The sequence below is a fragment of the Myotis nattereri genome, assembly GCF_964212035.1.
Source record: "Myotis nattereri genome assembly, chromosome: 2".
NCBI lineage: Eukaryota > Metazoa > Chordata > Mammalia > Chiroptera > Vespertilionidae > Myotis > Myotis nattereri.
This window is the reverse complement of record NC_138076.1, coordinates 160,983,075-160,997,493: the sequence shown is the minus strand read 5'-3', so window position 1 is coordinate 160,997,493 and position 14,419 is coordinate 160,983,075. Positions and strand designations below refer to the sequence as shown.

Below are 14,419 nucleotides of genomic sequence, written 5' to 3'. Positions count from 1 at the left end.
ATCCATGCTTTTGTTCCGGCCCTCCGGTCCAGTTTAAGAACCCATTGTGGCCCTCGAGTCAGAAAGTTTGCCCATCCCTGGCCTAGAGCATACTTCCAAGGCATAAGAGTTAGGTGTAGCAAAGGAATCTTCCCTAACTTACATTAAAAAAAAAAAAAAAAGGAAGAAAAGCTACTGTAACATCGATCTGATCCAGAATGGGGGGACAGGGCCATGGAAGGTTTAATATGCCACCATGCATTCCTGTTTTGTTAGTCTATCTTCAGAATGACCCCACCTCAGACCAAACTACAAGACCGAGGTTGAGAGAGGAGAAAAGTGCTACACACTGTCCTCCCAAGGAGCTGCTGTATCCACACCTACCCCTAGCATTTTACCTGAGCTAAGACTTTTTTCTCCCCCTACTGCTGTTTCCTGCTTTGAGAGGGCATTCAGAAGAAACCGCAAGATGACTTTTATCCCCAACATCCTCCAACCCAATGCATGAGTAGCTAGCCTATACTCTATCTGTCCATTTGGGGATGTCAGGGGCTCCAAGCTAAGCACCACAGGCAGTGGCATTTATTTACAGCTTCTGCTCTCTAGTGAGGCTGAAGCAGGGAAGTCTGCCCCAGGCAACAATGTCAGCTTTCCTACCAATGAGCTGGGGGTAAGGGAGCAATTAGACTCCTACCTCTTTCCACTCTCTGAACCTCCTAACATTGTACCTGCATATGCAGTATACACACACATACACATACTCAACCTAATCCACTCAATCCCTTACCCTTTAGCTGGGACCTACTTGGGGAAAAGAAAATCTTCTCACTGTAAATAACCTAGTAAAATTAAGATTTCATATTTATTGAACGAATACTATGCAAACTATGGTAAAAAAATTGTGCCGAGTACATAACATCAATTTTCACAGGGTTGTTGTTGGTACAGGGTCTGGAGAGAGTCACAGAATAATTAATTTGTCCAGGGTCTCAGAGCCAGTAGAGCTAGTGTGGTAGAACAAGGAATTGCACTGAAGTAGTTGAGAAAAGCAAGCTGGGAGCACCCTGGGCTCAAAGGGTCTGCAAAGGTGTGAATTCCACCATTATTTGGTAATTTCTTTGGAGTTTAAAAACAAGTGTGGACATGTTGCAAGAGAGGCAGAGGTTAGTTTCTGATGGATTTCAATAATCAGGTGAATGACATTACCTATCAGAGGCCCTCATACAACAGGGAGAACAGTTAAGTTCTTTCCTTCCCCTTCATCTGTTTCTCGTGTCAGACATGGAAACAGGGCTCAATATCAAGAAATCCTGCTCCTATTCACATCTTTCTATACCCCTTACCCCCACAGAAGCTTCTAACCTTGAATCTTCAGAAGTTCCCAGGAGTTGGCGTGGGGGAAGGAGTTTGGAGTGATGGTGGAGAAAAAAAGAATGATCCTTGGAGAACCATAAAAAGGTGCAGATTTACAGCTGAGGAAGCTAGTTCCCTCCACATCTTTTATAGACTCCCTCATTAAGAGCTTCCAGGTATGCAGAGAATGTCACAGCTTCAGGACAGAAAAAGAAAGCCTCAGTCAGCTAACCACACCTGGATCTTGGATCAGCTACACTAGTGAGACTGGGGGATAAGAAGGAAAGGTACTTGGATCCCAGAGAAAGGATTGGAAGCCTGGGTGCCCATTAATGTCTTAAAAGGGGCTTACTATTTAAAGACTAAATTAGTGGAAAAGACAGGCATCTTGATCTATCCATGCTCAAAAAGTATGTGTAGAATGACTATGAGACAAGAGGAGGATTTGGTGATCAGGCTTGGAGATGAGAGATTTCTGACCAACATAAGAACAGCTGCTAGAATGAGATGAAAAGGTTAGTAAAAAAATTCACACTCTCAAGGATTTGGGGAAAGTGAGTTGAATCAGGGAAAGAATGATTAGACTTCAGAAAGAGAAGGCTAAGTGCTTTTATGGAAGGTTAGAGGATAAGGAGGTAAAGTGTCCTCTCCATGGAGGATAAAGAGGAAAAAGGATACCTGTGAATCTGAGAGAATGTAAATAGGCTTAAAGGGATGGACTGAGCCAGGCCGGTGTGGCTCAGTGGTTGAGCGTTGACCTATGAACCAGGAGGTAAAGAGATAAGGAGATATACAGTAGAGAATAAGGGGGTAAACACTGAAGTATCCATTGTTTCACTCCATTAACACCATATGCTCCACCCCCTTTACCTATTACTAATTTTTATCATCCTTGGGTAAAAAACCCTTACTGAATCTATAACCTCTCTCAAGCTGCAAAACAGAACTAACTCTGTTTTTGTTTTCAGAGTAGAGAGAGGAAAAATTAGTCTCAAATCAAGGCCTGGAGAAAAGAAAAGGGAGGCAGACAGAAGAGGCCAGAGGGAAGGAAACATTTACAGAATTCCCGTCTGTTCACTTTCCCAAAGTCTCAGAATGGGGCAAAAATGTACAACAAACGGTTAATCTTTGGATCTGCTCTCCAAGGCAGTTTTCCTAAAGTGTCTAAACTTAGGTCTCTACCCTCCTCAGCAACCAAAAACACTTTGTGGGAAGAAATTCTTGTTAGGAAGAGGATCAAATTTTTACCTACTCCTCACAAAATAAGGCAGAAGGTTTCAGTAGAAATGGGAACAAGAAATTACACCACAGCAACACAGCATCTGAGTATGGTACCAAAGTCTTCAGGTAAAGGTGTCAAGCTCGTAAGTTTTATTACCAAACAAAAACCAACCTTGTGAAGGTCCAGAAATAAAGATTAAGGGGAGAAACCTTATACCAACACATCAAAAAAGATTAAATAGCAGGTCTCAATCTATGTGAAACCAAATGCAAACACACAGCCTGCTTAGGGAGAGCCAAACCTTTCTAAGTTGGAGGCGCAGCAAGTAAAATGGATTTTAGTAATATTTAAGAAATGTTACTGCCAAAGCTGCAATAGTATACTTCGGCAACAGAAGACAAACTAGCACATTAGAAAGTAGAAGCATCCTGTCCACTGCTTATGTTTCCAATGATCTAGGCCAGTGGTTGGCAAACTGCAGCCCCTTGAGTGTGGCTCTTCCACAAAATACCACGTGCGGGCGCGCACGTACAGTGCGACTGAAACTTCGTGGCCACACTCAAGGGGCCAGAGCCACATGTGGCTCTCGAGCCGCAGTTTGCCAACCACTGATCTAGGCAATAATGCTTAACACCTCTGACATCCTGTCATGCTTTGATTCCCTACACTTTCTTCTAGCTCTGAGGGGTACCCAGCCCATCTCCTTTCCTGAACTGCCTACCAACAGGGTCCCATATATTAGCTTTGGTTGAAACCAGAGAGTATCACATCAGATCACTTTTGAAAATAAGATCCTTCTGGATTCCATTCTATAAGAGACTACCAATCATTAGCCCTTGTATTTCATTCTCTGCACCTCTTAAAACCCACGGTATTCTCCCTATTTCATACCAATGGGTCACATGAACCTGGAGAAGCAAAGACTCAGGGTAAAACTTGGCCTCTTCATGAAGGATAAAGAGGTAAAAGGATGCCTGTAAACATGAGAGAATATAAATAGACTTAAAGGGATGGACTCAACCCAGCCGGTATGGCTCAGTGGTTAAGTGTTGACCTATGAACCAGGAGATCATTATTCAATTCCCAGTCAGGACACATGCCCTGGTTGCAGGCTCAGTCCCCAGTAGGGAGGTATAGGGGGCAGCTAATCAATGATTCTCTTATCATTGATGTTCCTCTCCCTTCCTCTCTGAAATAAATAAAAAAAATATATTGATGGATTCAATCCTTTTCCTTAACTTCTTTTCTAATGGGTAAAAGACTATGGCTAATTCTCTATAAATGTCCCTGAAGATCCCCATATCTGATTGAATCTGGCTCTAAGAACTCAAAGGAGTACCTAATAAAACACACTGTTCTCTTTTCTAATGATTTTTATTAACAAGCAAAATAATAATTAAAAAACACAACACAACAACAACAATCTTGAAGTTGGAACAGCAGTAAGTCAAATTGCTATTTAGTTCACGGATGTACCTGGGGTACATGCTCTCTCATTGCGAGGCAGCACCTAGGCACATGACTGTGTATTTAGGTATGTATGTGGCCAAGGAGTCAGAGATGGAAACCACTGAAGAACAGAAAGCATTAGGAGTTTCTCATCAGGCAATCCCAAAGCGTTCTGCTCTTTTCCTCTTCTTTGCCTATAAGAAAAAAGCAAGAAGAGAAAAATTAGATTGTAAGACAACAGTGGCCTGGGTTCCTGGCTGCTTTAATCCAAATTCACATGGATTGTCACATGGTTGAAGAAGGAGGGAAGGCCCAGGCTTAAGCTTGGCAGCCAAAGATTTCATTTCTGAATTTCTCTTGTTATCCAGTTAGAGCTGGGGAGGTTTGGTGAAAAAGCAGGATGAGAGGGGAGAAGATTATAAAGAGATGGGTCAGGAGGAAAAGAGGAGAAAAGTAGTAGTAGAAAATGGAAAGATGCCTTAAGGAGAGAGGACCATTCAGCCTTGTAGCAAGTTAGTCTCGAAATAGTGGACTCTTAACAGGCTGGGGAGATGGGAGATTTCAGAGGACAAAGGGTTGACCAATGCTATTTGGTGGAAATGAAGGGAATGCCCTTTTGGACAGTCAGGCCCCCAGAGCAGTTATTCCTAGGCCTCTAAATACAAAGAGCATAAAATCTTCAATACCAATGTAATAAACGGGGAGAGGTGAGTCCCCAATATGATCTCTTAAGGGAGGACACATTGGAGAGAAGGCACAAAATGGGGAGGGGCGGAGGAAAGAATGACACAAAACAGCACCAAATCCAACCTCATTCCAACCACTGCCCCCAGCAAAGGGGAGACTGCTTTTTCATTTCATTCACACAGGAGGTTTAATTTAGATTAAAAAGAAAAGCTAAGTGTATACAGGCCCAGACCACTCCACCTGGATTATTGACACAATTCTTTGGAATAAAAAAAAAAGTCATCTGGCTCATGTAAACTCCATGAGCCTCAGAAGTTACTTCTTCCTTACATACAATGACTCTCCCAACAAACGCCAATATTCCTTGCCACCCAACAAAATCCTCATCCGCCTTATGTTGGAGAGGCCAGATGTACCAGCTGAGTGAGCATAACACAGTTTCCTTGGGAAAAGGGAGTAATTTAAACTAGATTTAAAACAAGCCTAGATTTATGGTTTACTTCTAGTTCATCCTGGAAAATCAATAAGTAAGGAGATACTTACAATAGGTAATGATTTATTCTGAATTAGCATAAAAAACACAAATCCCTCTAGTTTTTTCCTAGCGAAGATATAAACTGATCAAATTCCAAAATTTTCAGGGTTTATTATTATTATTTTAAATGTTTTTTAATTGATTTTTTAGAGAGAGAGAGAAACATGGATGAGAGAGAATCATTGATTGGCTGCCTCCTGCACACCCTCTACTGGATTGAGCTGGCAACCTAGGCACGTTCCCGACCAAGAATTGAACTGTGACTTCTTGGTTCATGCATGAGTTGATGCTCAACCAATGAGCAACACCAGCCAGGCGGTTTATTTTTATTATTCATAAAAAAAAAATTCCTAAGATTTTCAGTATATAAGTTAATAAATATTCAGAGGATATCTCCAGAGGTAGATGGAAAGAAGTAAACTTGGATTAAATGGGAGAAAGAACATTCTAAACTCCTTTCCACCCAAATAATTTCTATAGTCCAAAACATTTATTATTTCAATTGTTCCTTATGTACACCTCAGGTGATACTTGGTCTCCATTACAGATACTCTCAAATCAGCAAATCAATATTGTCTGTCCATGTCCTGAGCAGTCTTCCAAAGCTTAAGGGTCAGTGAATGGGAGTTATTATTCTAGGGGAAGCTGGAATGTGGATGAACTTAAGTCTTTTTTTTTTAACATAAGTCACTATGTTCAAAATAAAAAAGCCACTCTGGCATTTTGAGAAACTATTTGCAAATAAAGTGATAAGAAAAAGAAACCTCATTTGAGTCTATTGTCCTATTCCAGAGGGGAGTTAGGCACAACTATACTTGTGTCTGGGCTGGATATGGGCTTCATTAAATGATGAAAGAAATATGCTTGGCTGATTATCAGACATTGCTTACTGAATACTCTCAATATGACAGGTGCTATGTCAAGCATTCTATACAGAATCATCTGTTTTTACATAGAAACATTTCATGCTTAAAATACCACTTCAAGCCCTATCTGGTTTGGCTCAGTGGATAGAGCGTCGGCCTGCGGACTGGAGGGTCCCAGGTTCAATTCCGGTCAGGGGCATGTACCTTGGTTGCGGGCACATACCCAGTGGGGAGTGTGCAGGAGGCAGCTGAATCGATGCTTCTCTCTCATCGATGTTTCTAACTCTCTATCCTTCTCCCTTCCTCTCTGTAAAAAAACAATAAAATATATTAAAAAAAAATACCACTTCAAGGTAGGTATTACTATCTCTACATCCCAGATGATGAAACAGAGGTTAAGAAGAGTACCATAACCTGGAGATTATTATAGTAAGTAAAATAAAACAGTCAGAGAAAGACAGCATCACATGATATATGTGGAATCTAATGAGTAAAATATACTGATGCGGTGCCAGGGGGGAAAGTACCATATTTTGAAACAGCTATCAAGCAAAGGACAAAAGATCTTCTCATCTGAGCACTTAAGAAGTAGGCCAGGGAAATACTAGTGTTTCTCCACTCAGTTTGTTCATCCTCACTTCCCTTCAAGGGCTCTATGAAGCAGTTATGTATATTTTACCTCTGTATCCTCTGTGGTTCCTGTTCCAGCTGAACTTGTGACAATTCCAAATCGCTCCTTCCTCTTTTTCAGCTTCTCGTCATCTTCAGACTGTTCAGGGACAAAGAAAAAGGTTGAAACAGCTAGCCTCCATTCATAAGGTAAATGGGAATAAAACTGTAACTTATGGTCAGAACTAAGGATCACACAAACAGAAAAAAATAGATAAGAAACTGAATAAGCTAGTATACAGCATTTTGTCTCTAAAATGACTAAAAATTTAAGGCCTCAAAGATGGTGGATGACCCCAGCTGACAGGAACAGGGAGATCGGAAGATCACGAAACGAATTATGAACTTCAAGGCAGCCCTGACCAGTGTGGCTCAGTTGGGTAAGTGTCCAGTTCCATTCCTGGTCAGCACATATAACCAGGTTGTGGGTATGATCCCGAGTCGGGGTGCATGCGGGAGGTAATGATCTATGTTTTTCTCTCACACTGATGTTTCTCTCTCTCTCTCTCTCTCTCTCTCTCTCTCTCTCTCTCTCTCTCTCTCTCTCTCTCTCTCTCTTCTTCCCTCTCTCTATAGAAATCAATAAAACTCATTAAAAAAATAAAAAACAAACAACTTGGGGGCCGCTCATGGCAATGGCACAAGCATGCTATCATTGATCCTGCCTACTAAAGACCAGATTTCAGGAACGGCAAAATGTTAGCAGTCTGTTGGTTCTGGCTAGTGTGGCTCAATTGGGTAGAGCATCCCTGTGCACCAAGAGGTAGGGGATTTCGATTCTAGGTCAGAGCACTTACCCAAGTTTTGGGTTGGATCCTTAGTCTTGGTGCATATGGGAGGTAAATGATGTCTGTGTCTCTCTCTTTCTCTTCCCCCTCCTCCCCTCTCCCTCCCTCAATTAAAAAAAAAAAAGTTAGCAGATGAGTTAGTTTAGAATTTAATCTAAAGCAGTGATGGCGAACCTATAACCTATGTCACCTCTGACACGTGAACTCATTTTTTTGGTTGATTTTTCTTTGTTAAAGGGCATTTAAATATATAAAATAAATATCAAAAATATAAGTCTTTGTTTTACTATGGTTGCAAATATCAAAAAATTTCTGTATGTGACACGGCACCAGAGTTAATTTAGGGTTTTTCAAAATGCTGACACGCCGAGCTCAAAAGGTTCGCCATCACTGATCTAAAGTCATGAGTAAGCCATCTTTCAGGCCTGGGAGCCATTACATCTGTATAACAAAGATTCAAACTTTAAAACAAAGTACCTCCAAATGGCCTGGTTTACTGTGGTATAATTATAACAGAAGTAAAGGAAAAGAAAGTCAACACTGACTGAATATTTCAAACCAATTCATACATTTGTATGACAAAGTCTATACAGAGGCTCTTATAGCACTACTTTCAGATGATAGCAAGTTTGGTTTCATTGTAATAGACTATAGTGGCGTACTTTTTGGCACACTCCAAGGAAACAAAAGAGAAGTCCTGCATATATTCACTATGGACTTCCCTAAGAAGCATGGTAGAGGAGGTCAGTTATACATAATTGTGTTCGGAAACTAGCTAAGACAGCAGCTGGTCTCATTTTAGCTGGATCAGCTGACTTTATAATTTTTTTTAAATCCTCAAACGAGAACTAGAGAAGGATAAATCTCATTTCACAAAGAGGATAAAAACATGAACTAATTTAGAGTATGCCCTTGCTGGAATGGTTTGCTAACAACTATAAAAAATGTGGAGCCTGGCTGGTGTGGCTCAGTTGGTTGAGCACTGTCCTGTGCACGGAAGGGTCATGGGTTCAATTTCTAGTCAGGGCACATTTCCGGGTTGCGGGTTCAATCCCCGGTTGGGGTGAATGCAGGAGACAGCCAATCGATGTTTCTCTCTCACATTGATGTTTCTCTCTCTCTCCCTGTCTCTAAAAAAAAAAAAAAAAAAAAAAATCAATAAAAGACATATCCTCATGTAAGGATAACAAAAAAATTTAGAGTTACACTGAAAAGTGTTACAGGTAAGTCACAAGAAGGATCCCAATTTGTGAAAGGTTCTGGTGGAATTGGAGGTATCTTGTGGTATCTGTCTACATGGGTCCGGCAAAATGTGTTTCATCCCTTCTGCATCCAACCCAAGGAGCATACATGTAGTGGAATCCAACAGATTCCTTCCTTATAGTTGGAACATTTCCAGAATTTAATCCATGAGCATTAGATATTGGAAAACCAATGAAATAAAACCAGGCCCAACTTTACACTTTCGTTTATCAGTGCAGCAGCCTACAACTAAGTTCATAAATGCCACTTTGGACTAATTTAAACAAAAATCCTAATTACACAACTAGATTTTATGATGAGCAAATAAAAATCTTTATGTGATTAGGTGAAAAAAAAAACAACAACAACCAGAATCCCAGTTTTTACTTTTACTCAATGGTGAAATTTGTTGTTCTTGTAATTTATAAAAAAGAATAAATTATTTTTAAACCTTCATACATAGAAACAAAAGTACTGTAAACCAGAAATTAACAGAAATGAGATTGTTAAAAAATAAGTACAATAAATAAATAAATAAATAAATAAATAAAATAAAATAAGTAGGGCCTCAATATTCATAAGACGAGTAAAAACAAACTAGTAAATTTCTATGCTGAAAAAATATTTGTCGTTTACAAAGCTAGGGCTGGTTAAACAAATTGAACAAGCAAAGATGGATAGCTGCCCTGCTTTTGACCGAAGAGATGGCTCCTGTGATCACAGGAACAAAGGCAACTTCTTGGCTGGGGTGGACAGTAGAGGTATTAAAAAATTCCTATGTTTCTGTAGGTATCTGGATTGCTTTTCCTTTTGAGTCTGTGGGTTTTGAGACACCCAGAGACACAATGCCTACAGAAAGCAGGAATATAAATCCTTGGGATTTTAAAAAATCCAGCTCAGGAGCACCACACAGCTTTGTTCAAAAGTTTGTTTGAACTCTTTTAACTTGACCTTAGGTTGATTACCAAAGAAACTCTCCTGGCCCATGGTGAGGGTGGGCATGTAAGGGTCTCTTGAGGTATATAAGAGGATAGATTCTATATCTAGATGTGCCAAGTTTGGGGGGGCAGGGGAACGAGAAATCCAGAGAGCCCACCTGAGTTTAGATGTTCAGTAATCCTAGGGCTGAGCTTTAAATTACTGGTGACTTGGGTTTGCAGAGAAGGTGGAAAATGAGAAAATATCTGTTAAAATGGGATAAATAAAATGGCAGGTATGGGTCCTGACGGGAATACGTATGAGACTCTTACACTGAACAGTACTGGATGTTAACAGCAGCTCAGTCTTTACACAGTTCTCGGAGAACGGCCAGCTTCTATTCTAATTTATAAGCTGACAGGGCAGGCAGCATCAGTCTCCTGGATGCTTGGAAAAGGTCCAGAACATCTCTCTCTTAGAGAGGTGACTGGTTCCTTGACTCACCTAACTTCAAATCCTTTCAAACTATTTATTCAGAGCTCTTTCAGCTTGAGAAACATGTTCATTTTCTCCTTCTTGCTGCACCTGCTTTCTGGTGAGTAAGAAAGCAGCTAAGAAGAAGGTTGGTGGCTATGAAGGATTGAAGAATCCAACATATAAGTTATCATTGGTTGATTATTATATGTGCCCTGCCTGACTGGCGATTGAACCCACAACCTTAGATTAGAGTATCGGGACAATGATCTAATCAGCTTACCTACCCGGCCAGGGCTAGAACAGAATATTGCTTACATAGTGTTTTGTTGTTGTTGTTAATCCTTCACTGTTTTTTCCTCATTGATTTTTTTAGAGAATGGAAGGGAGAGTGGAGAGACAGAGAGAGAGAGAAACATTGATGTGAGAGTGACACATCGATTGATTGCCTCCCAGGGATTGAGCTTGCAGCTGAGGTTTGAGCCCTTGACTGGAATTGGACCCATGATCCTTTAGTCCTCAGGCTGACGCTCTAACCACTGAGCAACTGTCTAGGGCTTGCACATAGTTTTTCTGCCTTTCATTTTAAGCACCAGCAAAATCCATAGTGCGTGCATAACTTTTTTTTTTAAAATATATTTTATTGTTTTTTTACAGAGAGGAAGGGAGAGAGATGGAAAGTTAGAAACACTGATCAGCTGCCTCCTGCACATCTCCCACTGGGGATGTGCCCGCAACCCAGGTACATGCCCTTGACCGGAATTGAACCTGGGACCTCTCAGTCCGCAGGCCAACGCTCTATCCACTGAGCCAAACCAGTTTTGGCAATAGTTCGTGCATAACTTTTGTAATCTAAGCTATTTATAAAAGACTGAGCTAGGCCCGGCTGGTGTGGCTCAGTGGTTGAGCATAGACCCATGAACCAGGGATCACGGTGAGATTCCCAGTCAAGTACATAACCAGTTTGCAGGCTCAATTCCCAGAGGAGGATGTGCAAGAGGCAGAAGATCAATGGTTCTCTATCATCACTGATGCTTCAATCTCTTGCTCCCTCTCCCTTCCTCTCTGAAATCAATAATAAAACAACAACAACAACAAAACAGATGCCCAGCATATGCCTTAAAAAAAACAAAAAAAACACAAAACCCCGAGCCAAGTTTCAAGAAAAAAAGAAGTATCTTGTCTTGCCCTGGTCGATAGCCTCAGTGGTTAGAGCGCTGACCCATGCAAGTACCTCGGTTGCAGGTTCAATCCCTGGCCCCAGTTGGGGCCAGTGCGGGAGGTAACCAATTGATTTGTTGTCTCTCTCCTTGAGGTTTTGCTCTCTCTCCCTCTCTCTCCTCTCTCTACTTCCCTTCCACTCACTATAAAAATCAATGAAAAAAATATACTTGGGAAGATTAACAACAACAAAATAGTAAAAGAAGTACCTTGTCCTTAACTTTAATAATCATAAATTAAAATAATAATATAGTCACTAAGATTTGAGTGACAATATTTTCTCTCTATAGCAATTTTAAAAATAGTAGGTACTATGACATATATAGTATGTACTTTGACTAAATTCATTTAATAGATAAAACTGAGGCTTAGAGAGGTTAAGTAACTTGCCCAAAGTCTCACAAATAGTCTTACATAGTAAATGGCAGAGCCAGGAATGAAGCCCAGAACATTTTTACTCAAGAACCCACCTTTACATCGCTTCTCGGCCTTTTGGCTAAGATCAAGTGTAAGAACCCACCTTTACTATATCCTCAGGTATCTGATATAAGCATTTCTTTGGAATAATAGAAGCAAATAAAAATCTTTATATGAATAGGTGGAAAAAAACAATAATGGAAGGAATGCTTAATTTCCAAAGGATGAAGATAAGGACCCTTAGCTAAGTTGTGAACTACTTTAACGACTTCCATATCACTCAAATAACTTGGGTCAATGCTAGGATCCTATTCCCTTTCTATCATAACAAATGCCTCCATTTTATAACTAACAGGGGATCTAAGGAATGGACTCCAGTTACTAATCTTTTTAAAAAAATTGATTTGAAAGAGAGAGGAAGGAAGAGGGGGAGATAGAAACATCGATCTGATTGGTGCCTCCCATACACGCCCTGACCCAGGGATCGACTGGGGATCAAACCTGCAACCTGGGTATGTGCCCTAACCAGGAATTGAACCCATGACCCTTCAGTGTATGGGACAACACTTCAACCAACTCAGCCACACCAGCCAGGGCTCCAGTTAGTTAGTTATCTTATATGAAAGATTTTCTCAGTCAAATTTGTTTCTAATTCTGGCTAACTGGCTATTTCATCTGTTGAACTGTAATTAAAGAATTAGGAGAGTTTCCAATGAAGATAGGCCTCTCTACATTTTTCCTTACTAGGCAAAGTTTTGCCTACCATTACTAAAATAAAAGTGAATAATTGGTATGGCTCAGTTGGTTGAGCGTTGTCCTGTGCACGAAGTGTTCAATTCCGGCTCAGGGTACATACCCAGGTTGTGGGCTCGATCCCCAGTAGGGGGTGTGCAGGAGGCAGCAGATCCATTGTTTCTCTTTCCTTTTCCCTTTCTCTCTAAAATCAATTTTAAAATATATTTTTAAAAGTGAGTAAGGGATATAAATGGAAATTTCAAAATGATACTCTAGCCCAACCAACGTGGCTCAGTGGCTCACTGTCAACCTATGAACTAGATGGTCATGGTTTGATTCCCAGTCAGGGCACATGCCCAGGTGGCAGGCTAGATCCCCAGTCGGGGGTGTGCAGGAGGCAGCCAATCAATGATTCTCTCTCATCATTTATGTTTCTCTCTCTCCTTCACCTTTCCTCTCTGAAGTCAATAAAAATATATTTAAAAAAATTTTTTTAATCTCCATTTCATTGTCTCCAGGCCAAGCAGAAAATAAAAGGAACATTCCATCTTATTGAAGAGAGGCAGGACTAGACCATATCTTGCTAAACTTACCACACTATGTACTTATTCCCATTCAAGTCAATCCTAGGGGTACTTCAGCAAGTTCAAATTACAGAGAGGGAAATGCCACTCTTGAAGCCCAGCCATTCTCTCAGCACAAACCCTAGGACCACTCCCTTCATAAATCTCATCACAAAGTCCATCAGGAATGTGTGAGACAACCTTTCTTCTAGTTCCCTATTTTGCTATATCCCGAAATGGGAATTTTGGTAAAAGAATAGGAGGAGGGAAAGGATATACTTCTTTAGCCACTGAGGATAGAATCAGAGATTTCCCTACAAGCTTCCTTTTTAAATCACATCTTTGGTGCTTTTCCTGGAGATCCAGGCAGAACATCTGCTCTAAATCTACCAGGGGCTCTAGGTGAAAAAAACAACAATACAGATTCCACCCCCCTCACCCCGCCCCCCCACTTCCCACTCCCTACAAACAGCCTGCCTAGCCCTCACCCACAGAAAGCAGCGAGGGTTTATTTTGTGCATGCCTGCTCTTTCCTCACCACCCAGAGGCCCTCAGTTCCCCTCCTAAAGCCTCTTTCCTTCTTGCCCTGCAGGGAAAATGCACAACAGGCCCAGTAAATCAACACAGTTCTAATGATCTCTCTCACTTGACCCTTCTAGCGTGACGGTGTCGCATGGAGACAATCGTACAATAAACTTCACTCCATCTTTAGCTCCTTGCTGACAGGTTTTGATTCATGGGATGGTGAGACCCATCTGAGGGAAATTACCTTGATCAAAACGCATCTTTCTTTGCATTCGTCAGGCCAATGCCTCCCAGGTCATGCTCAAGTGCACAAATGGGGTTATGCATCTGCAGGCAGCACTGACTCCTCCAGCTCAGTGTCATATGCATTTACAAACCCTTCCGTTCTTCATCCCCGTACCCCCAACCCTCTCATGCAAAGTCTCAACCACTAACTCTTAATTCTTCCCATGCATTCTCCTGTGTCAGAAGACTAGTGCTGGAATCTGAAATGCCCTTATTTCCTATTAAATGAAAACTCCTAAAAACATACAATTTGCATCCAGAATCAGAAAAGAAACCTCACTAACTAAACATAGGCATTGGATGTTCAGATTGATCAATATATGGATCAATGTAGTTCACTTCCTCCATCCTGTTACTCAAGATTTAAATAGCAAGCCAAATGGCTGATGCCATAATAATCCTATTTTCCCAGCGGTGTCTTTTCTTTTTAAAAGCTCATTGATAAAAATGAAAAAGGGAATTGTGTAAAAGAAGAGAGTCTATCCTATATA

At 40.9% G+C, this 14,419-nt stretch overlaps 1 protein-coding gene across 2 annotated transcripts in view; it reads right to left on the bottom strand.

Annotated features, from left to right (window-relative positions):
- Window positions 1-2,660: 2,660 nt before the first annotated feature.
- The window catches only part of SARNP (SAP domain containing ribonucleoprotein), a 64,844-nt gene continuing 53,085 nt past the window's right edge, over window positions 2,661-14,419 (bottom strand). The window contains exons 9-10 of one of the 2 annotated variants that reach the window (XM_081084431.1): window positions 6,771-6,860; window positions 2,661-4,197 (exon numbers count right to left, since the gene is read on the bottom strand). In XM_081084431.1, the coding sequence (XP_080940557.1) occupies window positions 4,156-4,197; window positions 6,771-6,860 (132 nt within the window). In that variant the 3' untranslated portion in view covers window positions 2,661-4,155. The remainder of the gene's footprint in view (window positions 4,198-6,770; window positions 6,861-14,419) is intronic. The other variant, XM_081084430.1, reaches the window with a different exon arrangement.